General features: G+C 45.0%; 1 protein-coding gene across 2 annotated transcripts in view; it reads right to left on the reverse strand.

Annotated features, from left to right (window-relative positions):
- GCN1 (GCN1 activator of EIF2AK4) overlaps positions 1 to 27828 on the reverse strand; it is a 96791-nt gene that overhangs the window by 20542 nt on the left and 48421 nt on the right. For both annotated transcript variants that reach the window (XM_056529896.1, XM_056529902.1), the window contains exons 26-46: positions 25499 to 25677; positions 25329 to 25409; positions 21820 to 21963; positions 21571 to 21698; positions 20624 to 20813; positions 17990 to 18060; positions 17710 to 17875; positions 16124 to 16318; positions 15793 to 16039; positions 15385 to 15506; positions 15192 to 15306; positions 14824 to 15003; positions 14521 to 14741; positions 8482 to 8550; positions 8258 to 8396; positions 7879 to 8075; positions 6799 to 6941; positions 6591 to 6708; positions 1366 to 1581; positions 1117 to 1281; positions 844 to 1005 (exon numbers count right to left, since the gene is read on the reverse strand). In XM_056529896.1, the coding sequence (XP_056385871.1) occupies positions 844 to 1005; positions 1117 to 1281; positions 1366 to 1581; positions 6591 to 6708; positions 6799 to 6941; positions 7879 to 8075; positions 8258 to 8396; positions 8482 to 8550; positions 14521 to 14741; positions 14824 to 15003; positions 15192 to 15306; positions 15385 to 15506; positions 15793 to 16039; positions 16124 to 16318; positions 17710 to 17875; positions 17990 to 18060; positions 20624 to 20813; positions 21571 to 21698; positions 21820 to 21963; positions 25329 to 25409; positions 25499 to 25677 (3248 nt within the window). The remainder of the gene's footprint in view (positions 1 to 843; positions 1006 to 1116; positions 1282 to 1365; positions 1582 to 6590; positions 6709 to 6798; positions 6942 to 7878; positions 8076 to 8257; positions 8397 to 8481; positions 8551 to 14520; positions 14742 to 14823; positions 15004 to 15191; positions 15307 to 15384; positions 15507 to 15792; positions 16040 to 16123; positions 16319 to 17709; positions 17876 to 17989; positions 18061 to 20623; positions 20814 to 21570; positions 21699 to 21819; positions 21964 to 25328; positions 25410 to 25498; positions 25678 to 27828) is intronic.

Raw genomic sequence — 27828 nt, forward strand, 5'->3', positions numbered from 1 at the left:
GCCGCAGATGCCGGGATCTGTATTGATCCCGGCACCTGAGGGGTTAATGGCGGACGCCCGCGAGATCGCGGGCGTCGGCCATTGCCGGCGGGTCCCTGGCTGCGATCAGCAGCCAGGATCAGCCGCGCATGACACGGGCATCGCTCCGATGCCCGCGGTTATGCACATGACGTAAATGTACGTCCTGGTGCGTTAAGTACCACCTCACCAGGACGTACATCTACGTCCTGCGTCCTTAAGGGGTTAAGTGACCAAAAATCAGCACTGGACTGTCATTTTTTTTTTTACGTTCATGCAATTCACTGTGCAGTTTCATTAATGCCATATTTTAAATACATTATATTTATAGCTTAGACATTTCCGTATTTGGCAATACCACATTTTTGATAAAATGCTTTTATTTTAAAGATGGGAAGAAATTAAACTTTCATAAGGGAAGGGGTTAATTCACATTTATGAATTTTTTCCCCCATTATTTTTCAGTTCCCTAAAAGGGACTTTTACGTACAATCTTTAGATTGCAAACACTGAAAAATGCTATGCCTTAGCACAGCACTGATCAGTGTTATTTGCGCTCCACTTGTACAGGGACCTCTGGCCATCCTCTCAGTTGATCAGTAACCTGTGATTTCGGCACAGTGGTTCTGATCAGCTACCCGGCAATATAATTTTGCCACTTTGTCCGGCATTTGCCATGGGGCCCGGCTGCTGACAAACTGGGAACAACTGGGTAAGTAGCGGGCTTAGCTCTGAGCGTGCTTCATAGACCAGGAGAGGGCCCAGGACGTACATGTAAGTCCTACATCCTCTAGGGGTTAAAGGTTGCTAACTTATTTTGTTTACCAATTGCTCCAGTAAATATGGCAGAATGTCCTCTAGGGCTTGGTAACCAATGGTAGAATGTAACTGCTCAAATGTTTTGGCTGCAGCCTCTCTGACTTCCTCAAGGGGATCACACAAGGCTTTTCTTACAGTCGGAACAAGGGACTCAGAGAAAAAGAGCACCTATAAGAAACACAGGAGTAAATTTAAATGGGCAAGAAAAGCATGGGAATGCACACTTTACTGATTAATACAAAATAAAGCACAGAGAATGCTCTACAACTCTCTACTTACTGCATCCCTGCTTGTTGACTTCATAATCTCACTTAAACCAATACACACACCCTGCCTTTCGTCACTTTTATCAGATTTAAGGCCAGATTCCAAAATTGGAATGATCTCTGGAAGTATTTTCTCCCCAAGTTTTCGGACAAGGTCTCCAAGTGTTCTGGCAGCAATCTAAAGCAAAACCAAACAAATTCTTATTCAGGACATCAAATCATTTTTTATACATTAAAGAAAGGGACCTTGTAGGTGGCTCACCGTTCTCTTATCTGCACAAGTACTGGCTAAAAATCCTAGCAGTAATGTAAAGAGAGTAGGCAGAATTTCTCTAAGAGTGCGTGGTGTGTTTGATACAACAATCTTCCAAACGTGAAGAGAAGCCTGGCGAACAACTAGCTGTGTATCTGAGCGTCCCATGTACAATCCAGCAAGAACACGATTTCTCCTTTCAGCTCCAAGGGCTGAAATAATGGCCTAAAAACAGAAAGGAAGTAAATCAGAAAAGTGACTGGACAATGTAATACACAAACAGTTATCACTCAGGACACCGGTCTAACTCAGGTACGACATGGCAGAAAACAACAGAACCTCAAAAATAGATTTTTTATGCTTCCCGTAAAATCTCTTTCTCGGATGATCCATTGGGTATATCTTGCTGACACTTGGCATACAAAAAGAAAGTCTGCCCCTACTGGCAGGATATACCCCACCTACTGACCCTGAGCTAATCAGTTTAGTTCCAAAGCAGTAGGAGAGGACCGACACAGAAAGAAACCATCAGGTGTCCAAGGAAGCCAGACAAAAAAGGAACCGAAAACAACCCCTCGGACAGAAAACTGAACCATAACAACAAACACAATGGGAGGGTGCTGTGTCCCCCAATGGATCCTCCGAGAAAGATTTTACAGTAAGCATAAAAAATCTACTTTTCTCGGTCGGCTCCATTGGGGGAACACAGAGACCGTGGGACGTACCAAAGCAGTCCCCGGGGTGGGAAAAATACCCAACTCAGAATCAGGCAGAAGACTGAGCCACTGCCGCCTCAACACTTTGCGACCCAAACCAGCATCAGCTGACGCAAATGTGCACATTGTAAAATTTAGTGAAAGTGTGCAAGGACAACCAGTTGGCCACCTTACAGACTTGCAAGGCCTAAGCCCTATTGCAGAGCACCAAAGAAGCCACAACGGAATGGGTGGAATGTGCAGTCACCAGACTGGAATGGAAGCCAACGGCTGCTGAAACAGAATAGAAAGGGCTGACACTTGACCTTTAAGAGAGCGGAGGGCCAAGCGCTGATCCAGACCATATTGAAAAAAAGCAAGAAGGCGTAGAAAAGGAAAAAAAACAACCGGGGAGAAGGACTTAGTCTCACAGCGCCGGAAATAAGCCCGCCAAGTGCGGTGGTAAATCCTAGCGGAGGAAGGCTTCTGAGCCCAAAGCATGGTACATGGAATCGCCCCGGAAGAAAACCCCCGAGCTCTCAAAACCACGGTTTCAACCGCCACGCCGTCAAATGCAGAGACAGTAAACTGGGGTGGCAGAGAGGACCCTGGGAGAGCAGATCGGGGCGAATTGGAAGACGCAGTGGTACGTCGGCGTACCACGTGCGCCTGGGCCAGTCTGGAGCCACCAGAATGGCGGGAACGCCCTCCACCTTGAGTTTCCTCAGAACCCTGGGCGGGAGAGGCAGAAAGTAGTAAGGAATACGGAAGGACAACCACAGGATGCAACGGTCTTTCAACGTCGCGACAAAGCAAGGAACTTGTCTTTTGTGGCGATACATGAAGAGATCCACATCCGGGGTGCCCCAAAGATCGCAGATCTGTGCAAATGCCTCCAGATGGAGGGACCACTCCCTCCGATCCACGGAGGAGCGTCTGAGAATGTCCGATTGCCAATTCTCCAAACCCGAAATGTGGATCGCGGAGAGGGCGGGAACTAGTCTCGGCCCAGAGCAGAATGTTTGAGACCTCCTCCATCGCCGAGCGACTGTGCATGCCGCCCTGGCGATTGATATATGCCACAGCCGTGGCGTTGTCCAATTGGACACAAACCGGATGACCCTGTAGGAGGATCTCCCAGTGGAGAAGGCAAAGAAAGATGGCACGGAGCTCCAGAAGATTGATGGGAAGGTGAGCCTCCTGAGGGGACCAGCAACCCTGGGCAGTCAGGTCCTGAAACACACATCCCCAACGCTGGAGACTTGCATCGGTCCCAAAGACCTGCATGTGGAGGGGAAGAAATGACTGCCCCTGGAGAAGGAGGGGAGAGTGCAGCCCCCACAGAAGAGACCGACGAACGGAGGGGCACCATAGGCAATGGACACACCCTTGCAGGGAGCGCCGCTTCTACAAACGGAAGACGAACACGGGCAGCAGCCATGTCGAAAAGGAGACCCAGAACAACAAGAGACTGGGAGGGAGACATTTTGGACTTTGCCTGGTTGATCAACCAAAGGCGGACAGAGTCTGTATCCTGAGATGATGGCTCTCCAAGTTTTGGGATGAGGACAGAGCTATGAACAAAAAGATCGTCCAGGTAAGGGAGGACCAAGATCCCCTGGGCCCGAAGGATGGCAATCACCGCCGCCATGACTTTGGTGAAAACCTTGGAGCCGTAGCTAGGCCAAAAGGAAGAATCACGCAACGCTGGGAAAATGTGGATATGCAGATAGGCATCCCGGATATCCACTGAAGAAAGAAACTCCCCTTGATGGATGCCACCACGGAGTGGAGGGACTCCATGCGAAAATCACATAGCCGCAAATGGCAGTTAGGCTGGGTCCACACTACGTTTTGTCCCATACGGGAGCGCATACGGCAGGGGGGAGCTAAAAGCTCGCGCTCCCGTATGTTACCGTATGCGCTCCCGTATGTCATTCACTTCAATGAGCCGACCGGAGTGAAACGTTCGGTCCGGTCGGCTCATTTTTGCGCCGTATGCGCTTTTACAACCGGACCTAAAACCGTGGTCAACCACGGTTTTAGGTCCGGTTGTAAAAGCGCATACGGCGCAAAAATGAGCCGACCGGACCGAACGTTTCACTCCGGTCGGCTCATTGAAGTGAATGACATACGGGAGCGCATACGGTAACATACGGGAGCGCGAGCTTTTAGCTCCCCCCTGCCGTATGCGCTCCCGTATGGGACAAAACGTAGTGTGGACCCAGCCTTAAGTAGCTTGATGTCCAGGATGGGGCGGCAGAGCCCTCTTTCTTGGGGACGACAAAGATTCGAGTAGAACCCCTGAAAAACACTCCCCTGGAGAAACTGGCACAATCACTCCCTGAGCAAGTGGCACAATCACTCACTGAGGGTACTTAAAGCAACCTGAAAGGCCGCCGCCAAAGAAGGGGGAATGAGGAGGTTTCTTCCGATCCCGGGGAAGGGAAGCGAACTCTATCCGGCAACCATTGGATTTGGACTTCCCGGACCCAGGAGTCCTGAACCTGCACTAGCCAAACGTCCCGGAAAAGAGTCAGACACCCTCCCACCCGAGAAGAGGACACGGGTGGAGGAGTCTCGTCAGGAGGAGGGAGGCTTACGGTTACCAGACTTGGCCGCGAAACCACCAGAACGGTTGTCTGACTTCCAGGAAGGACGTGCCTTGAAAGAAGGGGCTTTCCGAGATTGGGAATGCACCTGCTTGAGAGGGCGACCCGATGCAAAGGACAAAAGGAAGGCGCCGAGAGCAGCATAAAGAAACTGCCGGATCAGGATCCGAAGTTCTTAGGTCCTCCACATGAAAAGTGTCCCTGATGGCTGACATCAAGCTGTCCACCATATCAGACACGGCAGAGTGGTCCTCATGATCCGAGGTGGATTCCGACCAGTCATCCGCTACTTCCCCTGGAGAGTAGGAGCGCGTGGTGGTGGCCATAGACCTAGAATAAGGAGTCGGGGACCTGGGATGGTCAGTGGCCCCTAGAATGTCTATCCCAATTATGCAACTCTGGAGAAGAGCCTGACGAAATCACCTCAGGGCACTTGCGAGAGCGCTGGAAGTGTGGGTCAGGAGAAACAGAGCGGGACTCCCTGGGGGTCATGCACAGGGAATACCGCTCCAAGGCAGACTAATCTGGAGACCCTAGCTAGGTCAGAGATCGACGGGGAAAGGGAAGAAACACACTCTGGGGGAGGGGCGGACACCGCGCGTTCCAGGGGGACATCCCGAGAGACAGATACAGGAGGTATGGTGCGCGTGGTGGAGCAGTGGAACCACCGGGCATTTTGGTCTTGCAGCCCACGCAAGAGTAGTAGGTGACTAAGGCTGTGGCCGCCTTTCTGGGGGGAGGTTCGGGTCTGGAGACGGACACAAGTGCTAGTAAGGAAGCAGTCTGCACCAGGTCCTGTGTCCCGCAGCTGGAGCTGAGAAGCAGGCTGTAGCTTTCCTGTGTCCAGAGATGAAGAGGCAGGGAGCCACTGAGGTGATATGGCATGCAGAGCAGGAAGGAGGGAGGAGAGAAGTAGGATGCACCGACCAGAGGGAGTGGACCCCATTGGAGGAGGAGAGGAAGGAGTACAGAAGCTGACCCCCCAAAAGACTATAGATTGGCTGGCAGCAGGAGGCGGCTGGGAGCCCCGCCAGCGCGCCCGAATGCGAGAAGTGGGCGGAATTAAGTGCCGGACCAGGCGGCAGGCGCGGCCTCAATTAGTTTCCTGCCAGCCGGGCAACTTGCCCAGGAAGCCGGCAAAAAGGAAAGTAAACTGAAGAGCTGGCTGCACGACCGCAGCCCAGCTGCTAGGCGCTGTGTTCGGCACGCCGAAGCAGAATGATAGTAAAGTAAGCAGTGTCAGTGATGGCGAAGGGGAGTGGGAGGAAAGCTGCCCCACGGTCCCCGGAGTCCCAACACTGCAGATATAAAGACCGGAGCCTGTATTGCTGCCCCCTATAAGAATTAAAAATGAATGAAAAGTCCCACTGGGGCCCCCTAAATCAAAGAAGGCAGAAAAAGGGGGAGGGAGGGAAGAGAAAGATACTCACCCAGTGAACAGCACATACTCATCTAAGATGTCTTCAGCCAGCTATTTGTCACCTGCGTCATATCAGGCTGAGACAGCAGGACGAGCAGAGAAGGTAGGGGGACCCGGACCCAAGGTGCAACCCCAGGTGCTGGATGTTGGTGGGAAGGGGTTAACAATGCATACTCTATGTCCCGTGCCCCTTAGCCACATATGGGGGAACAGGTAGCACTATGCTCCTGAACCCCGACCTAAAAAGAAAAAAGGAGAAAAGAACCTACCACAGGCCCTAGATATCAAATAAAAAAGACCAGGTCTGGAGAGCTCCAGACCTGGGTCTGCCTCCTACTGACACTAAGCTAAAACTGATTAGCTCAGGGTCAGTAGGAGGAGCATGTCCTACCAGGAGGGGCCGACTTTCCTTTTCTATGCCTAGTGTGAGCCTCCTAGTGGCAGCAAGATTTACCCACGGTCTGTGTCCCCCCCCCCCAATGGAGCCGACCGAGAAATAAAATTTACCTTTGAGGACTGCGCAGTCCCAAAGTTGTCATCTTCAGAAGCAGTTTCTGTGGTCATTTTTCCAGTTACTCCAGATATATGAAATAGGAGGTCACCAAGAAGCTGAACAGAGCTAAATCTGAAAATAAAAAGAGCACATATAATTCATGAGATAATATGGGATTCATCTCAGCTCTATGGTCATTTGAGATTTTGTACTAATATTTACCTGATTCTCCATAGGTCGTCAAACAAGCCCTGTTCCAACTGTGGCAGAAGTAGAGCAATAGCTGTCTCTGCATACATAGTGATTATTCTTTGCCCTGCACGCAGAGCTGTGTCACGCACAAACTCATTCTCATCTGCTAGAGCCTGCAATGCAAAATTTTCTACTTAAATAGAATATTGTCCTAAATAGGCGTAAAGTGTAATAAATTTGGACTGCTTAAATGGGTATTATCAGATACAAAAACTATATGTTGTACATCTTGGCAAAATATTAACCTTTCTAATGTACTTCATAACAACATTTTATTTCCTTTTTATAGAAATCATGGCTTTGTCCAAGCTGAAGCACAGGCATGGACAATGTCCAGAAAGTGAGGGTGAGTTAGCACTCCTCTGTGTCTGATAGGACTCCTCTGTGCTCTCTCTCCCGTCTGATAGGACTCCTCTATGCTCTCTCCTTTCTGATAGGACTCCTCTATGCTCTCCTGTCTGACAGCCCTCCTCTGTCCTTTCTCCTGTCTGATAGGACTCTTGTGCTCTCTCCCGTCTTTTAGTACTCAGGAGAGAGCACAGAGGAATCCTATCAGACAGAAGAGAGCACAGAGGAGTGCTACCAGACAGGAGAGAGAGCACAGAGGAGTGCTATCAGACAGGAGAGAGAGCACAGAGGAGTGCTATCAGACAGGAGAGAGAGCACAGAGGAGTGCTATCAGACAGGAGAGAGAGCACAGAGGAGTGCTATCAGACAGGAGAGAGAGCACAGAGGAGTGCTATCAGACAGGAGAGAGAGCACAGAGGAGTGCTATTAGACAGGAGAGAGAGCACAGAGGAGTGCTATTAGACAGGAGAGAGAGCACAGAGGAATTCTAGCCCACCCTCACTTGCTGGACTTTGTCCATGCCTATGCTTCAACTTGGACAAAGCCATGATTTTATAAGCCACGATTTCTATAAAAAGGAAATTAACTTCTTATGAAGTATATTAGAAAGGTTAAAGCTTTGCCAAGATGTACAACATATAAAAAGTTTTTGTATCTGACAGTGCCCATTTAAGACTACATCCAACATAAGAGAGATTTTACCTTTAGAATACAGGGTACGATGGGTCCCACATAGGGTGTGAATTTGTCACCAAATGTAATTGGTAGATAAATGAACATCATAATATAACCATCTCTGACATTAGGAGCAATATCCACTTTGCTGGCTGTTGATACAATTTCTGGCATCAGTTTTTCAAGTTTTTCAACACCTAAGCCAGCCATCACTTCCGAAAGACCTGAAAGACACAAAATAACAATAAATAACTATTTATAATTATAACACACTGCAATCACTATACAACTTCTTATATTAGATACACTAATATAGCGTTTGTGTGCCCTCAATGTTGTGATTAGCTACTCTTTATCCTCTTATATTACACGCTATAGGTTGTATATATTTTACCACAATTTTTACCTTGAGCAGCACCAGAACGATCCACTGAGCTGTAGTCCGAGGCTAAAGTGTCCATCAGCCAAGGTAACAAATCCTGGAAGCAGGACTCCCCTGTTCCCTTCACCATTGCACCCAATGCCTTGGCAGTCACAGTGCGAACCTAAGCAGCGATAACACATTAAGGATCAGTAAAGGTTTTATGAAAATAGTCGAGTCAAGAGGACCAAGTATCCCATAAATCTTACTTCAGGAACAGGGTCTATCAAAGAAGCCTTAAGTCCAGGTATGACACTTGGGAGGTATGGAGCCAGATCCTGAACAAAAGAAATAACATCAATATCTATAGTCAATGTCTATAGCATAACAATGTTGAAAACAATCTATAGTCTATGTCTATAGCAAAACACAGGGATGTGGAAATCCTATCGCCTGACACCCGGGACATGTAGTTCCAGGCGCCAGGCAGGTGAATTTTTTCATACATTTAGCCCTGTATCGGGCTAGGAGGGCAGGACCGACTATTTTTATAACGCCGGTGTGAAGTGCAGACTGACTTGCATGAGACGCAAGTGTGCACCTCACACCGGCACTTAGGGAGTATGGAGCGGGCTCCTGACTCGAGCCCGCTCCATACCCGACGGCCCCTGGCTGATTTCAGATGCCGGGGGCAACCGCTAATAGCCCGGCATGCAGCACTCACTGCGGCCGGCTATTAACCTTTTAGGTCGCCGATGTCAAAATTGACAGCGAAGTCTAAAGGTTTCTTATAACCATCTCTGGTGGTCTAGTGGGGTGGAGGTAGCAGGAGGGCTTACCTCTGCATTCATGGCTGCCCCCATAGATCTGCATTTGATTGAGCCTGTCTTGAGTAGGCTCAACCAAATGAACACAGATCAATAGAGTTCAATAGAACTGCACTGATCTGTATGAGGAATCTAATGATTCCTCCTAATAAAGTGTATTAAAAAGAATAAAAATAAAAGTTTAATAAAAGTTTTAAAACACCCTTTAACACCTTCCATATTAAAAGTTCATATCACCCCCCCCCCCTTTTTCCATATAAAAAATATGTAAACATAAAAAAAATAAACATATTTGGTATTGGCGCATGCGTAATTGTCCAAATTATTAAAAAACAACATTTTATATCCCGTACGGTCAATGGCGTTAACGTCAAATCACAGAATTGTGTTTTTTTTTTTAGGTTTATATCATCATAGCCCAGAAAAGAAAGAAAAAAAGTGTTCAAAAAATCCGATCAATAGCAAAATGATGCCGATACATACAGCAGATTATGGCCCAAAAATTGAGCCCTTATACAACCCGGTAAACGGAAAAGTAAAAATTTTATAGGGGGTCAGGAATTTTTTTTTCTTTTGAAAAGAAAAAAAAATGATTTGATATTGGTATAAATCAGGCCGACCTAAAGTATTAAAATAAGGTTTGACCACAAGGTGAATGGCGAAAAAAACACCCAGTTTTACGTTTGATTTTCATGAGGGACAAGTAGATTGCTCTTCATTGGGGACACCTTACTGATGGGTATATGCTCTTGCCACTAGGAGGCGCTGACACTAGGAAAAAAGTCGGCTCCTCCCTGGAAGGATATACCCGACCACCTGCAGTGAGGTAATCAGTTTTAGCTAGTGTCAGCAGGAGGCAAGACACAGGTCTGGGAGCTCCCCAGACCTGGTCTTTTTTGTTATTTTCTAGTGAGGGCTGTTTAGTCAGGTTCTTTACTCCTTTTTGTTTCCTTTTTTCAGGTGGGGGTTCAGGAGCATAGCGCTACCTGTTCCCCCATAAGCAGCACGGGACATAAAAGTATGCACCGTTAACACCTTCTCGCCAAAGGCCAGCGCCTGGGGTTGCACCTTGGGTCCAGGTCCCCCTATTTTATCTGCTCATCCCGCTGTCGCAGCCTGACGTGATGCAGGTGACTTAAAAGCTGGCTGAAGACATCTTAGGTGAGTATATGAAGATGTCATAGGTGAGTATGTACCCCCCCCCCTTTCTTTAAAACGGTGACTCGCTCCTTTATTGGGAGTTTTATGTGTGGGGGCCCCCTCAGGGGGCTGTGTTTCTGGTACTAGGAAAGCCGCCGGCCCTTTGCAGTGGCTCCCTCCGCAGGTGTTCTTTACTGCTCAACTCTGCACAGCTTCTGTTATATGTGTTACCTTACACCCCCCACCCCCCCCCCCCCCCCCCCCCACTGGGGTTTGGTAGCGCGCTGGGTGAGGGGGTTATGACAGCTCCTTCTCCCCGTGCCAGAGCACAGTCCAGGGATAATGGCGGCGCATGGCTCCGCCCTTCTCCGTGCCAGCGCGCGATCTGGAGGTTTATGGCAGCACGTGGCTGCGTGAACAGAGAGGCCAGGCAGCGCCTCCCCCTCTTGGTTCCCTCCTGCCACGGCCTCTTATGACCGGCGGGCGCTACATGCGGCCGTATTGCAGTGCTCCTCCAGTCCTCAGGGGAATATTCCTGCATGGGCATGGATTAGACCTGATCTTATTTTGCCAGACAGTAGTCTCGCCTGTTACTCATTTCATGGCTGCCACGTCCACGGCTCACACTCGATCTGCAGCTGGAATCCGGTACCTCACTACTGTGTGTGAGGCGTCCGATGGAGTGTCCCGTTGTCTACTATGGACCCATACCAGTAAGCCAGACAGTAGTCTACAGGGTTGCCTATACTGCCTGTCATACCTCAAACGGCTGATGTATCTGCGGCAGGAGTTTCGGTACCTCACTACTGTGCGAGGTGCCCGACTGAATGACTCTCTGTCCATTATGGATCCATACCAGTACACCAGACAGTTGTCTGCATGTTTTCTTCTGCAGTCTGTCACACGTCGCACGGCTGATGTATTTGCGTGGATTTCCGGTACCCCACTGCCGTGCACGGTATACAGAGAAATGACCCAGCGTGTCCCACGGACCCTAAACGGGATGTCAGGGATGCATTCCATGCTTCCTCTACATCCCTCTATCTCCCAGGAGGCGGGTTTCTAGGCCTCCCCACAAAGGGGCACAGTTATCGCCTTTCTGACTGCTCCAGTTTCACCAAACGCCTGAAGGTGATCTTGTTCAGCCAGACTGTTGTCTACAGGGTTTACGCCGCCATATGGGCTGCTACGGACATAGCCAGGTTTCCCGTACCTCACTTCTGGGTGAGGGATCTGAAGAAGGGTTCCTACAGGTATACGGTATTGATACCAGTCAGACAATCCTTCGTCTGTTGGGTTTTCTACACCACCGGGTCGCCTGTTGGATAGGCCGCACCCTAGTACCCCGCTTTCTGTGGGAGGTTGAATTGAGTGACCCAGGGTGCTCAGGAATCGTATCCTGCCGGCCAGACGGTTTTCTGCATAGCTTATTACTACGTCGGGTCAACTACCATACACTTTCACCTCTGGATGGTAGTTCAAGTTACCCACTGCCATGGTATAGTTTTGAGTAAATCACCCTATGGGCCTTCTACAATGCACCACATACTGGTTTATAGGGTCACTTATTGGCCAGGTGCCTCTCTGCATGCCTGCTGCTCTGTCTACAGGTTGGTATCTCATTTCACTGTGTTTACGTATGCGGGACCCGGCATGGCCACGGTCCCTTTGCCACATAGCCAGGCAGTGTCACCTCCCACGTTTCTGCCAATGCCGTGGCTGCAGTCCGGTGTCTCTCTTTCCAGGTGCAGTTCCGCAGAGTGTGTACCTGGGGGTTCTTGGGACCCTTTCTACCAGTAAGTCACACTGCGTCTGCATTTTTCCTGCTCCACATTCATTCTGAGTCTGCAGCCTTGGTGTCTGGCACCATTAGGAGATGGGGTGTGGACTTTTTTCTGCAGGTCCCAGGGACTCTCTCAGCAACAGCAGCATCACTCTGTTCTCCTTTCTTAGGTTGCAATGTTGGTCTGCTAGAGGCATACCTCCCTTCCTACTGGTCACTTGGACGTCTCAGGTTTCTTTCGTGTCTGCAGTCTTGGTACACCACTGCTATCGTGGGGTACCCATGTCTGTGTTCCTACATATGCTACGACTGCTCTGTAGGGGTAGAGCCCACCTTTCCTTTGGTTCGGTGGGGTGAGCCTCGGGGCTTACGGTTATTTTGTTTCCGCAGTTCTGTGGCGTTGAGCACTTCTGTTCACATGGGGCCTGCTGGGGTGCCAGTCAGTTCAGCCCCTTCCTATGCCTCCAGGTGTTTTTTGTGGGGTTTCTGTCCGGGGTGGCTCAGGCACCTACTCGTCACTGTCTGGAATGGCTCTCAACAAGTCTTGTATTTTTTGCCCAGCTCCAGTGTACAGGATTCCGATCCCTCTTGGACACAAGGTGGCTCCTCCAGAAAGATAGTTGCCGCTGGGGCCTGGGGGCTCAGTCCACCCAGCACTTGTCCCGTGGCTGTGGGGCAGCATTTCCCTGCTCCTACTGCGCTTTGCCAATCCACTTTCCATAGGGGGTACGGGGATAAGGATGCTTGGCATGGGTCTGTGCTTGAGTTTTCATCTCGAACACCCTTGTTTACCCTCCTCTGAAGGGACTATTTTGTTGAGTCTTTCCTGCCACCAAGATGATGCACTCTCGCTGTTCCCACTATTTAGGTGGAGCATCTGGCAGGGCCCTTTTTTTTTGCTGAGAGCATTCAACAGTGCTTTTTATTGTCTGAGCTTGTGTGCTTATGGTGCACTATTGCAGCCTGGCTCTCTCCCGGTTTTGTTTTTTGTTATCTACTGCTGCTCATGCAACCTTTGCTCTCTCTGTTGGAGGAGTTTGTGCAATCTCCCTGGAAGGGTGTGTTGTTCTTTTCCTTTTTGCCTGTGTCAGCTGTACTGCACTGACACCAAAGTCTTCTGTAGTAATCCTTCCTGCACCCAGACCCTATGAGTCCCAGCTGGGTTCTCATTTGTTTCCCCCTCTGTTCCCGTTCTGGCGGAATGTTTCTTTAGAGTGCTCTGGTCCGCTCGGACCTCTGGGATCTATGACTGGTTGGTCTCCTTGGCTTGGACTTTGTCCTAGGGTGCTGTGGCATGACTTCTTTTCAGGCGGCTCTTTCGGTTCCTTGGGTCTTGGTGATGTTTCAAGTCTGGGGCACATGTAGGGATCTGGCCAAGACTCTTCTGCGATCCCATTAGTTAAGGTGGTCTTTCTGTTCAGCACTCCATGTTTTTACATGGCAGTTTGTCGCCCGGAGAGTTTTTGCGGGAATCTGTTTTCCTTACTCTTCAGGGGTTCATCTTCCGAGTGACTCCACGTCTCCAGTTTACTTGTCGGTCTCTCCAGTATCCGGGATACCCCCTTTCAGGGTGTTTGCTGCTCCTTTCTTCCTTCAGGGTCCATGTCCTCCCGAGTTGGAGGGCGTTCAGGTCATCCGCATTATGCCAGTACAGATATTGTTGCCTTCTGGGTGCTCATGTCGGGCTCCTGGGACAGGGGTTTTTTGGGTCTACGGCTGTTCAGGTCTTTGATGTCATGCACCAGACCTCTCCAGAGCTGAAGTCCATCTTTATTTTTTTCCTATGGTTTCTTGTCTCTTTATATGACCCGGATGCCTTGGGTCTCTACAGAGGACGGCCCCTTCCTTTGGCGTCCTAGTCCACCTGCTTGGACGGGAGATCTTCCGGGAGCTCATTTTCTGGGCCCAGTGTGTCTGCGACCTGTGGGCTCGTCCGCAGACTTTGTGGACACGCGAGTTCCGTCTCGGGACTGATTCCTTTTCTCTGGTGGTTGTTTTTCCCACCCTAGGGGACTGCTTTGGTACGTCCCATCAGTAAGGTGTCCTCCAAATGAAGAGCTACCGAGAAAAGGAGATTTTTTTTTTGTACTCGCCATAAAATCTCTCTCGTAGCCTTCATTGGGGGACACCGCACGCACCCATTGCTTCATCTTTTTTTCTGGACTATTTTTTCCGGTTCTTGGGTTGTTATCCAGGATTCCTTTCTAGGGTACTTAAGATGTATTTCTTTGTAGGCTTCTCCTACTGCTTTGTGACAAAACTGATTACCTCACTGCAGATGGGCTGGTATATCCTGCCAGGGAGGAGCCGACTTTTTTTCCTAGTGTCAGCGCCTCCTAGTGGCAAGAGAATATACCCATCAGTAAGGTGTCCCCCAATGAAGGCTACGAGAAAGATTTTACGGTGAGTACAAAAAAAATCTCCTTTTTAGTTCATACACTTCAACCTTTTGTGTATGTGTGTATATAATATACACACACTATAATAAATGTGTGTTTCTATGTGTCTGTGTGTTAGGTTATGAAAAAGATAGTGAATTTATTTCAGCAAAATAGTACCTTCTGATCAGTAAGGGAGTACATGTTTCCAATAATCTGGGCTGCCATTTTTCTAGTATCTGTAGAGCGATCTTGGAATGCCCGCTGTACTATGGGCATAATCAGGGCTAAAGACGGAGCATCGATGAAATGTACAAATTTCGTATCCAGCAAGGTTTGCAGGCACTGTTGTGTCATTTTTGAGGGATCAGTAAGTGCATCCAGCAATATTGGAGAAATTGCTAAAAAGAAAAATCATTACAGTTAAGAAGAAAAACCTTCCAAATGATAAAATTCACTTTATTTAATTATCCCTCCACTCACCGAGAATTTCAGGGTTACGAATTACTGAGCCAATCTGGCGCAAGGCTTGTTGACCAGCTTTCTGCACCTTTACATGCGAATCTGTAAGCACTTCTGTGAGTTTGGGCACAATATTTGGCAGACAGGATGAAAGCTGCTTTGGGGCACAGTATGCCATCGCTCCTAATAACTCCACAGATCCTTAAACCGAAAAAGGAAAAAAAGAAAAAAGAAAAAAGCACCATCAGGGCTAAACTATTCAGCTCAAGGATTCATGGATTTGGCATATACAGAAATAACACAGCAATCAGGACTGGAAAATAGCTGTGGAAATCCCACAGATTTTGGCTCAGTCATAACTACCTAAAAATGACATATATAAAAAGTACCAGCTTTGGTTCTCCAGGACTCCTCTTCAAGAGCCACCAGAAGTGACGGCAATACAAGCTTTACACCGTGGGCACTAAGATTACTCATAACTGCCTTAGCACATTCATCTGCAGCCTAAAATAAAGTAAAAATATGTTTAACAGCTGATCCTTTTAACAATACTTTACATATTCATGTATGGTAGACACTTACCTCTCGCACATACTGGTTTCCATCACCAAAGCACAGGAGGAGATGAGGTAACACATGAACCACATATGGCTCGAATAACTTGCCAAGCATACTGCAGAGCATCTCAAAGGCAAACAAAGCCCCTGGGGAAGAAGTAGGCAGTATTTAAGTCTATTTTCCCACAGTTTACACTAAGGGGTATGCAAAGCTTTTTTGTGTGTGGAAAAAAATTGGCTCCCTTTTGCCATGTCCACCACTTTTTAAAACTTGGGAGGAATTAAGCCCACCGCATTTACTGTAACTTTTGCCAGTAACTGGCATAAATTACAAAAAAGCTGATGCCTCAATGAATGTAGCGCAGCAGACCCAGGCAAGCTTTGCAAAACCTCTCTCAAATATTCAAAAAACATTTTAGATAATATTACTTACCCTCCCGACGCCGGAAATTCTTTTTATCTTGGATAGCCTCTGTTAGGGTGGTCATCATTTCCTGCTGCTTAAGGGAAAGAATTCCTAATCCCTTTACTAGTCCAGCAAGTCCATATGCAGCACCTTTACGTTCTGCATATTTATCAGACTCTAGAAGAAGGGTCATAAGTTTCTGGATCATACCACCAGCATCCTCCTTGATAGCTGGCACAAGAGGTGGGAGACAGCCGGCAACAGATTCTTGAACCTGCGAGGTGATCAGACCGATGTCAATATATCAATATAGTACAAAACGAAAACTACACAACACATAGTTTATGCAAAAGAATACCTGCTGTGAAGGAGTAGAAAGTGCAGCTATTAGTTTGGCAACAATGGGCTTAACTTTAGGATCACTTTTGTCCAAGTGCTTTGCCAGTGAACCCATAAGAATTACAACACTTTGTCTAACAGCATCATAGGTAGCATCATTTGGAGCATCTTTCAAAAAATCTTCAAAGACTGGCAATAAAGAGCCAACAGTATCCTGAAAAATAAAGATGTCAGGAAATTATTTGATGGGTATATTTGGACAAATCAGTGGTCATGCTTTCATCTCCCTCTTTGCCATCGCCCCCATTGCTGTCCACTCTGTTACAAGTAGTGACCAGTTTTAAATATTTGGGCATAATCGTATCTCCTAGGGTGCAGTACTTTGTCTCAATTTATTTTTCAATACAAGGTGAATGCCCGGTCCTGCTTCCCTCTGTCAGTAGTGGGAAGTAGCAATTTACTCAAAATTAGAGATGAGCAAAGTTAGAGTGATTCGATTCGTCACAAACTTCTCGGCTCGGCGTTTGCTGACTTTAGCCTGCATAAGTGAGTTCAGCTTTCAGGTGCTCCGGTGGGCTGGAGATGCTCTCCTTGGACTGTATCCACCTTTTCCAGCCCACCGGAGCACCTGAAAGCTGAACTAATTTATGAAGGATAAAGTCAGCAACTGCCGAGCCGAGAAGTTTCTCACTAATAGAATCCCTGTAACCTCGCTCATCTCTACTCAAAATGATATGATGCCGCAGCTACTGTACATTCTTCATAATTCCCCAGTTTGGATACCCGCTAAATATTTAAAGCAAATTAACTCTCTTTTTAGGGCCCTCATATGGAAGAAGGGTGGTGCTAGAACTAGCCTTGAGACCCTACAGCGGAGAAAGGTCTCTGGGTGGTTGTCAGTCCTCAACCCTTATTGTATTTATATTTTTTGGCATCCCTGTTGCAGCATCTGAATTGGTGGAGGGTGTTCGGAGGGTCTTGGTAATCAGGTAACCTGGCTAACTGGTTTCACACCTCTATTGGGTGGCCTTAAAGTGGGATTATTAACAGTCCTAGTCTGTTAACTATAGACTACACCAGTGGTCCCTAGACTGCACTCTTCCAGATGTTGCAGAACTACAACTCCCAGCATCTGGAGAGCAACCGTTTGGAGACCAATGTACTAGACTAAAATTCTGTCAGCAACTGTGCAGAAACATGAGTACCATATCATCACATTGACAGCAACAAACAAAAATATTCCAGCTGGATAGGTCCCATAAAAATTCTTACTTTATTGGTTAATCTAAAACATTGTCTACACAGCATGAATAAATATAGATAGAACAGGTTTCGGTCATCACATGGCCTTAATCATATAATGATGGTTTGTGATTAAGGTCATGTGATGATCCATGTCTGTCCAGGGTATGTGGACAATGTTTTAGAACCAATAAAGAAAAGTTTTATGGGACCTATCCAGCTAGAAAATGTGTGTCCGTTACTGTCCATCTACTGAGGGCCCTACTCCAGGCTGTCCGTGTGAGACAGCATTCCCTAAAGAGTTAAGAGCTGGTCTGTACTTTGTACATTTTGTCTGTATATCCAAAAATTCATTAGTCTCACCTTTCCATGTGTGTTTAGGGCAGACAATGCAGCATCCAGCATGCATTTTCTAACATCAGGGTGACGGTCATTAAGAGCATCAGGAACAAAGAATTGGAAGAGCGGCTTAACTTGGGAGCTGTCTAGATACTGAGCCAGCTGGTTCAATGCCAGAGCTACTCCACATCTAATATAGGAAAAAAAAATGGTACAAAATATGTAGCTGCAGAGGCCTGATAACAAAATGCATATCATACACACATTATACCTATAAATATATATCTATATATAAATTTGGTACCTTGCTTCAAATTGATCAGGAGGGGAATCTGAAATCACTCTTCCCAATGCATCAAGTACAGGAGGTGGTCTCTAAAACAAAGAAAGTATGAAACTGATTATATATTTATCGTAAAAAAAAATTAAATTAAATTTAAAAAAAATATGGGTAAAGCCCGGAGAACCCACCAATGTGTTTGCCCCTATAGGAGTCTGGCAATGGCTTATTCCCCTCTATCATTTATACAAATGTGCACAAATCTAGCACGACTGTTTATGGAGGAGTTGGGTAAAATCACTGTTAGATGAACACTTGTTTGGCTAACATCTCTTTAACCCCTTAAGGACGGAGGGTATTTCTGTTTTTGCACTTGTTTTTTCCTCCTTATCTTTTAAAAATCATAACCCTTTAAATGTTGCACCTAAAATTCCATATTATGGCTTATTTTTTGCTCCACCAATTCTACTTTGTAATGACAGTCATTTTACAAAAAAATCCACAGTGAAACTGAAAAAAATATATAAAAATACATTAATTGTGCGACAAAAGAGGCTGGCTTCACACCACGATTTGACCTTCCGATGCATAGATACGATTTCGGAAGCTCAAATGGCCTGAAATCGTATCTGTGCATGGACAGGTACTGACCGATACGGAGCCATTAACTATTCTGGTGCTGCTGACCCGATCGTAGTCTGCTAGTGACTGCCATCTGGTCATTTTCTCAGCATGTCAGATTTTTGACAGACTGAAAATCGATGTCTGCCTCGAGAAAATGACCAGATCATAGTCACTAGCAGACTACGATCGGATCCGCAGCACCATAATAGTTAATGGCTCCTTATCTGTCAGTACCTGTCCGTGCACAGATACGATTTCAGGCGATTTGAGCTTCTGAAATCTTATCTGTGCAGAGGACACTCAAATCGTGACGTGAAGCCAGCCTAAATTTTGGGGGCTTCCGTTTCTACGCAGTGCATTTATCGGTAAAAATGACACCTTATCTTTATTCTGTAGGCCCATACAGTTAAAATGATACCCTACTTATATAGGTTTGATTTTGTCTTACATCTAGAGAAAAAAAAGAATCATAACTACATGCACGAAAATGTATACGTTTAAAAATTTTCATTTTCTGACCCCTATAACTGTTTTATTTTTCCCGTGTATGGGCCGGTATGAGGTCTCATTTTTTGCACTGTGAGCTGAAGTTTTTATCGGTACCATTTTGTTTTGATTGGACTTTTTGATCGCTTTTTATTCATTTTTTTGTGCCATAAAAAGTTACCAAAATTACGCTATTTTGGACTTTGGAATTTTTTTGCGTGTACGCCATTGACGGTGCGTGACGGTTTAATTAACAACATATTTTTATAGTTCGGACATTTCTGAACGTGGCGATACCACATTTTATTTTTATTTACTCATTTTTTTGGAAATGAAAAAAGGGGGTGGGTGATTCGTACCTTTATTAGGGAAGGGGCTAATTTATAATTAGTTACTTTTTTTTCCACTTTTTTTTGCTGTGTTACAGCCCCCTCTAGGGGCTATAACATGCATTACATTAATTCCTAACAGCGATCATCGGCATAGAACTACATGCGGATGATCAGTGTTAAGGGGACTTGTCTTTCATTAGCCACCGGGACCAAACCGCTGTGACGCGGGGTCAGGCCGTGACCCAAAGTTATAGACCGGGCATCCTTAAGAGTTTAAAGTATTTGGCCTGTTTTAGGACTGGGCAATATTGAAAACTTTATATTGGTAAGACATAGAAAGAGAATGCATCCACTAAGAGAGTAGTGGATGCATGGAATAGCCTTCCTGCAGGAGTGGTCGCTGCAAATACAGAGGAGTTAAACATGCATGGGATAAGCATAAGGCTATCCTTCATATAAGATAGGGCCAAAGACTACTCACAGTATTCAGAATATTGGGCAGACTAGATGGGCCAACTGGTTCTTATCTGCCGACACCTATGTTTCTATGTTACAGATATTTTCCCTAATCATCTATCATCAAAAAGATTAATATTGGCCGCAGTTTGTATATTCTTTCTCCACATTCTTACTATCTTGATAATGTACACCTACAGAGTTATGTGCATAAATATATGCTGTCGGGCCATCAGAACAATAAAATAAAAGTATATGTTATTAATACATGATAAAATAATGGCATCATTGATTCACAATAAGACTCCATCTTTTAGGATGAGCTCATTTGCAGACCAAGGTATTTTCGACCATAATTCCTAATGAAGTTATGACATTCTGAACAATGCAAAATATGTAAGAACAGTTAGCTGGCACTATGAGTCATGTAATGTCCCAATCCATAACTAACACCAGGAAGACATTTTAAGGCAACAGTGGTGCACAACTTTAGAAGAAATAACTCCTTGTGAAACCATATGACAATATCAGCAGTAGCTGACTGAGCAGTGGCAAACCTGTGATGATAGAAAACAACAAACATACTTGAATTTATATACACCGATGACTAAATAATGCAGCGTGTCTCCTGTATACCCATGACAAACAGGAGCCCAAGATTCCATAAGACAGTCCTTGATTCCAAGGCCCCAGAATAGCGACATTGGTCATTGTTGTGTTTTTCCCACAATAAACTATTGTTTTACCACCATTAACTTACAAAAAGCTTCTCATGATACAGCTGAATCAGTTTCTGCATGACTTCAGAAGCCTGACCACGATAAGCCGCTACTGCATGAGAAAGCGCCTCAGCTCCTGCATGCCTTACAGCTTCTTCATGATAAATGACATCTTTAATCAGTAGGGAACACAAGTCTGGTCTTAACTTCAAGTCCAGCGCTTCCCAAAATCTAGATAAAATAAAAAAAAATACATATATAATATGAAGAAAATGTTTTCCTTATAACATCTATGAGATGGATAAATGTACAAAATAACAGGACTAGTATTCACAGTGCAGTCCAAACCACTGTCCTGGTAATGTTAAGGAAGACTTCAGAACGCTATGACTACTATACTATGCATTGAAATACTCACAAGACAATGAAGAAAAACTGTTTCTAGAGGTGGACTGAGGGGTCTGGAGGAGAAGGAGGGGACATAGGAGTCAAGTGGAGGAGGACAGAGATCTGGGGGGACAGAGGGGTCTGGGGGAAGACATGGGTGGGATTCAGCCAAACTGAGAAAAAACAGCATGTGCTTTTTTAGGGGCGTAGGGTTTGGCAGGGTTATATTCAGGGGAATGGTTTCTGGCTGGGGTATAGTTTATTTTATTTTTTTTAGATACAGAATGAGGATTTGCGGACAAAATAATGAACCAATGATGTCTGGGCATCATACTCTGCAGAGGGAAGATATAGCTAGAAGTTGTCAGGGCATCTGGACCAGATAAAGGAGAATTTGCAATTCATATCTTTTACAGTTCATTGTAAACTATTGCATAAGTCATGACGTTTATGCCTATCCCAGATATGCGCAGTGTTTTTTTTGTTTGTTTTTTTAACTACTTTTGCTTAAATTAAACAAACCCCTTTTTTCATTACAACATGAAATGGGAAGGGGTTACAAAACCAGATGTGCAGAGAGCCATTGTATAGGGCACCTCACCTTTCAGCTTGTGCTTTTATTTCTGCTTCAACATCAAACGTCATCACCCAGAGCCTGTGCAACAAGGCTAGTCCATTTGTTTCATCTGTGTCTGGTGTTGGTAACACCATTTCAAGTTCCATTAATCCCTAAAACAGTATAATAATGTAAAAGGGCACATCTGAATTTAATGGTGCAAGAATAAATGATATACACTGATCTAACAGTTGATGGAAACTAAAGATGGCTCAAACTATGGCCAACACTTACCCGCAGAGCAGCATCTCGCACATTTGAGCAGGAGGACTGTAAAGCTGCAAGTAAAACATCAATTTCCTCTTGTTCTGCATACGTGCATCCTTCACCACCACCACTGCTAGTGCACAGCGATGTCAGGGCATTAGAAGCCAGGACCTGTGAACAATTCATCTCTGTAAGGACTACAAGTAAGCTAACATAAATAAATGTCTTTTAAAATGCATTTACATTCCACCCAGGAACCTTTTTTAGTTAACAGTCACAGCTTCATTTATAGTTTTCAGAGCCACTAGATGGTTTCCACTATAAAGTTCAGTTGTTGAGCTATGAATCACTATGCAGAGTAAACAAAGTAAAAGTGCACTCGGAATACAGCAGTTATTGCATGATATCTTTGGAGGAAACATTGAAATGGGACCCTTAGGACTTCTGATTACAACATGTAAAAGCACAAGCTATGGAGCTTCCGTTCGTCACTACCTTAAAGTGTCTTAGTTCCAACCCCTCCAGTGTCACATTTTGGGCTATAGCTAGGGCCTACAGCAGCAGTTTGGCATTTTATAGACCACTATTTACTGTGCAGCAGTCAGATACATTTTTGGCTGTGCGAGCTGTCTGAGGCCTACTTATTCCCTTTCTTGTCGTTAGATGCTATTGGGTTATTTAGATAGGATAAATAGTAGGTCTCCAGTTACCTTGTAGTCTAGTTCGATTATTTTGTTAAGGGATTTTTCTTCTCTCCATTCCTCCTCATTAAAAGGGGTACTCCGATATTTTTTTATTTTATTTTTTTTAAATCAACTGGTGCCAGAAAGTTAAACAGATTTGTAAAAATCTATTAAAAAAATCTTAATCCTTCCAGTACTTATTAGCTGCTGACTACTACAGAGGAAATTATTTTCTTTTTGGAACACAGAGCTCTCTGCTGACATGACCACAGTGCTCTCTGCTGACATATCTGTCCATAGCAGCATATGTTTGCTATGGGGTTTTCTCCTACTATGGACAGTTCTTAAAATGGACAGATGTCAGCAGAGAGCACTCTGTTCCAAAAAGAAAATAATTTCCTCTGTAGTATTCAGCAGCTAATAAGTACTGGAAGGATTAAAGGGGTACTCCTGTGAAAACCTTTTTTTATTTTAAATCAACTGGTGGCAGAAAGATAAACATATTTGTAAATTACTTCTATTAAAAAATCTTAATCCTTCCTGTACTTATTAGCTGCTGAATACTACAGAGGAAATTCTTTTCTCTTTGGAATGCTCTCTGATGACATCATGACCACAGTTCTCTCTGCTGACGTTATTATAATAATAATAATAATAACGCTTTATTTATTGTTGTCCTTAGTGGGATTTGAACCCAAGTCCCCAGCACTGCAAGGCAGCAGTGCTAACCACTGAGCCACCATGCTGCCCTTAGCATACATCTGCTATGCATGGTTGCTAAAATGGACAGAGATGTCAGCAGAGAGCACTGTGCTCGTGATGTCATCAGTGTTCCAAAAAGAAAGGAATTTCCTCTGTACCATTCAGCAGCTAATAAGTACTGGAAGGATTAAGATTTTTTAATAGAAGTAATTTAGAAATCTGTTTAACTTTCTGGCACCAGTTGATAATTGATTAAAAAAAAATAAAAATTAATCCATCGGAGTACCCCTTTAACATTGCCAATGAAAATCTTGTTGAGGAATGTTAAGATCCCCTAACAATGACAGGTTTGACACCACCTTAAATATTTTTTTTGAGGATGAAATGCTTTCCAGGTACGGTTACCTGTCACACCTCAGATACTGAGGGGAGATGGTCACACATCGTCTACCATCATGAAGGTAAAGACTTTACTTTGTATAGCATTAATGCTCCTAAGAGAAACCTTCAAACGTCTGTTGTAGAAGACCGTAAAGGGGGTGCCGTGGGCACTTCAGCTCTTCAACCCACAGACCTCATTTTCCTTCCCTTTAATGCCCACTATTCCCTTGTGCATGCTGCATGATTTCAAATAGATCAGTTTTTGGTGAGCTAGGAGTTACAACACGCAGCCATAGAAGTTGACATCCATTTTGTGATCATCTTTTACCATTCTCTGATTTTACTCATGTTGTGAGACCTTTTCTTTAAAGAGACTGATTTCTTGTGGGGGGTTTATGAGATTAAAATACTTTTAAAGCCAGCACTTATAACCCCATATCCCTGATAAATCATGGTGAATTTTTCCAATCTACAGGAATCTAACCTTTTGCATCTGTTTTGGTATGTCTACAACTGATTACACAATTTAAGCTTGTATTCCAATATTGCCTTGAAGATACCCCTAGTGTTCCCCTGGGGACTGGGCTCTCGTTTGCATGTGAGGCTCTCTTCTCTCTCCATTTATATATTTAGTGTTTTGCTAACGTATGTGACACAATGGCACAGAGAAGTGAGAAAGGCTTTTAAGCATCCCTTTCTGTTGTCGTGAAGGATGACCTACGGGATCATCCAGAGTTCCCCCAGGAACAGAAGAACAATTTTTTTCTGTTTGTGGAATTCAGCAAATGACAAGCACAAATTATTCCTTTATTCCTTCAAACAATTGATGGCTTTAGCTTTCTGGAGATATTGCCTGGGTAGGAGACATTTTATCCAGGCTTTACAGTTGTTATCTTATTGTAAATCTGGGTTAGCTGTTCTGATCCATGAAGCAATATCTTTCAGGGCTTCCTGGGTAGCAGCCCCAGAAAAGTAATGTAATCTGTAACATATAGAGTTACAGCACAGTTGCTACTTTTTTAGGGTCTCTAAACATATGCTTTTCTTGAAATGGGAACATCACATTTCTCATATGAAAAACTGTCCAATACATTGAGGGTATTTGGCCTGTGCAATTGCCTTTATAACCACAAACAATGTGTTTTTACGATGTACAGCTCGCTCTCTTGTTGGCCTCAGACCCTAGTTCACACCACTTCATTAGTGGCAAAGTGGGGGAATCGATATAACCCCAGATGCCAGAGATTCTAGAAGTAGACAGAATTGATGCTGAATGCCACAAGGAGCATAGTGCAAAGACATTGTTCATGAAACTCCTTTCTGGAGGTTTACAATACTCGAACAGATCAGAAAAATAGCAAGACCATTCAAATATACTAAATGGTACTCACTTTCTGATCTCAATAAAATAGCTGCTTGGTCAGCATTTCTTTACTGCAGCATCCTTGTCCGACCTGGCACCTTTATCAAATGGGTTTCAGTGATGGATGTTTCCACGACAAGAAACCTGTCCGTTTCCCCTTATCGCCCTTTTCCCACAGCCAACTTTCCTGCTCCCTAGCTCCTTTTTTTTTATTTTCTTGCTTTAGTAACGTAATTTGATGTCTATTTCTGCTTCTTCTTTAGGATGCTGTGGCACCCCCTCCATATAATGCCTTTGGTTCTTGTTACTAACAAAAAAAGTCCTATTCTTAATAAGTTTATAGAAGGGAAAAAATGGGATCCCTAAAACTGGACTACAGAACGGAATGATGTACTGTTAACACTTACTTGTAATCTTGGAGTGGCAGTTCCTATCACTCTAGTTAATAACAGTAACATATCTGTGCGAGGCAGCAACTCTGGTCCATTCTAAAGAAAAAAAAACAAGGATATATATCTTAACTATAACCACCTAAACCCATAAGAAATATTGCTGATCAGTGTTATATATTTAATACCTCATCGATGCATTTGGCCTGACTATGGGAACACCGTAGCTGGCAATGAACAGTGATAATTTGCAATGTTTCCACTAGTAGTCCTTCATTATTTTCACCAGTATTACTTGTCTCCATTAGAACCATTTTCAGAAAGGGGAAAACAAGGGCAAATGCTGGTGCAGACAGAGGAGATGCCCCTGCAGTAAAGCAAAGTATAAAATCATTTCATACTCCAATTATTCAATACTTGTTACAAAATCCATACATTAACACTAGTGTTATCTGTATCAATATCAACCTCATCTTTATTGACCAAATTCTAAATTGGAGCTTAGTAAGTGCAGAAAATCATCTTAAGGATTACTTACTGCAGACATGGCGTACATTTACAAGGTTGGGATTTAGCGTCAATTCAAACATATACACTGCTCAAAAAAATAATAAAGGGAACACTTATTCCCTTAAGGACATAGTGTTTTTATGCAGTACATTTTTTGGTACAAATTACACCTCATCTTTTTTCTATAGGTCCATACGGTTAAAATGATACCCTACTTATATAGGTTTGCTTTTGTCTTACTTCTGAAAAATATCAATCATAACTACATGCAGGAAAATTTATACATATAAAACTGTCCTCTTCTGACCCCTCTAACTTTTTTATTTTTCCACGTACGGGGCGGTATGAGGGCTCATTTCTTAAGTTTTTATCGGTACCATTTTTGTTTTTATCAGACTTTTTGATTGCTTTTTATTCATTTTTTATGGTATAAAAAGTGACCAAAAATACCATTGATCGTGCGGTTTAATTAACAACATATTTTTATAGTTCGGACATTCATGCACACGGCGATACCACATATTTACACAGTTTTTTTTTTTATAAGAAAAGGTGGGTGATTTGAACTTTTATTAGGGAAGGGGTTAAATCATTTTTTTTAAAAAAAATTTAACTTTTTTTTTTTTTTTTGCTATAACATGCAATACATTGATTCAATACACTGATCAATGATCATTGATCAGTGTTATCGGCGGTTGATTGCTCAAGCCTGGATCTCAGGCTTGGAGCAATCAATCACCGATCAGATGGGTAGGAGACCGGTAAGGCACCCTCCTGATGCGTCCTCGCTGATCGGGACATCGCGATTTTACCACGATGGTCCCGATCAGTCCAACTGAGCTGCCGGGAAGCTTTCACTTTAGATGCGACAATCAACTTTGATCGCAGTCTCTAAAGAGTTAATGCTGGACATCTGCCTGAACGGCGATGTCGGGCATTAGCCACGGGTTCTGGCTGCTGATAGCAGCCGGGACCGTGCGGGTATGATGCGAGCTCAGCTCTTGAGCTCGCTTCATATCCCTCCCATGCCACGCACCGTTTAGAAACTGCGTTTTGCGGCAAGGGGGTTAAACAACACAATGTAACTCCAAGTCAATCACACTTCTGTGAAACCACACTGTCCACTCAGGAAGCAACACTGATTGACAATCAATTTCACATGCTGTTGTGCAAATGGAACAGACAACAGGGTGAAATTATAGACAATTAGCAAGACACCCCCAATAAAGGAATGGTCCTGCTGGTGGTGACCACAGACCACTTCTCAGTTACTCTGCTTCCTGGCTGATGTTTTGGTCACTTTTGAATGCTGACGGTGCTTTCACTCTAGTGGTAGCATGAGACCCCCACATGAGACCTACAACCCACACAAGTGGCTCAGGTAGTGCAGCTCATCCAGGATGACACATCAATGCCAGCTGTGGCAAGAAGGTTTGCTGTGTCTGTCAGCGTAGTGTCCAGAGCAGGAGACAGGCTAGTACATCAGGAGACATGGAGAAGGCCGTAGGAGGGCAACAACTCAGCAGCAGGACCGATACCTCCGCCTTTGTGAAAGAAGGAGCAGGAGGAGCACTGCCAGAGCCCTGCAAAATGACCTCCAGCAGGCCACAAATGTGCATATATCCACTCAAACGGTCAGAAAAAGACTCCATGAGGGTGGTATGAGGGCCGACGTCCACAGGTGGGGGTTGAGCTTACAGGCTAACACCGTGCAGGACGTTTGGCATTTGCCAGAGAACACCAAGATTGGCAAATTCGCCACTGTGCTCTTAACAGATGAAAGCAGGTTCACACTGAGCACATGTGACACAGACGTGACAGAGTCTGGATACACCGTGGAGAACGTTCTGCTGCCTGCAACATCCTCCAGCATGACCAGTTTGGCGGTGGGTCAGTAATTGTGTGGTGTGGCATTTCTTTGGGGGCCGCACAGCCCTCCATGTGCTTGCCAGAGGTAGCCTGACTTCCATTAGGTACCAAGATGAGATCCTCAGACCCCTTGTGAGAC

This window comes from Hyla sarda, chromosome 1 (assembly GCF_029499605.1).
Source record: "Hyla sarda isolate aHylSar1 chromosome 1, aHylSar1.hap1, whole genome shotgun sequence".
Classification (NCBI taxonomy): Eukaryota; Metazoa; Chordata; class Amphibia; order Anura; family Hylidae; genus Hyla; species Hyla sarda.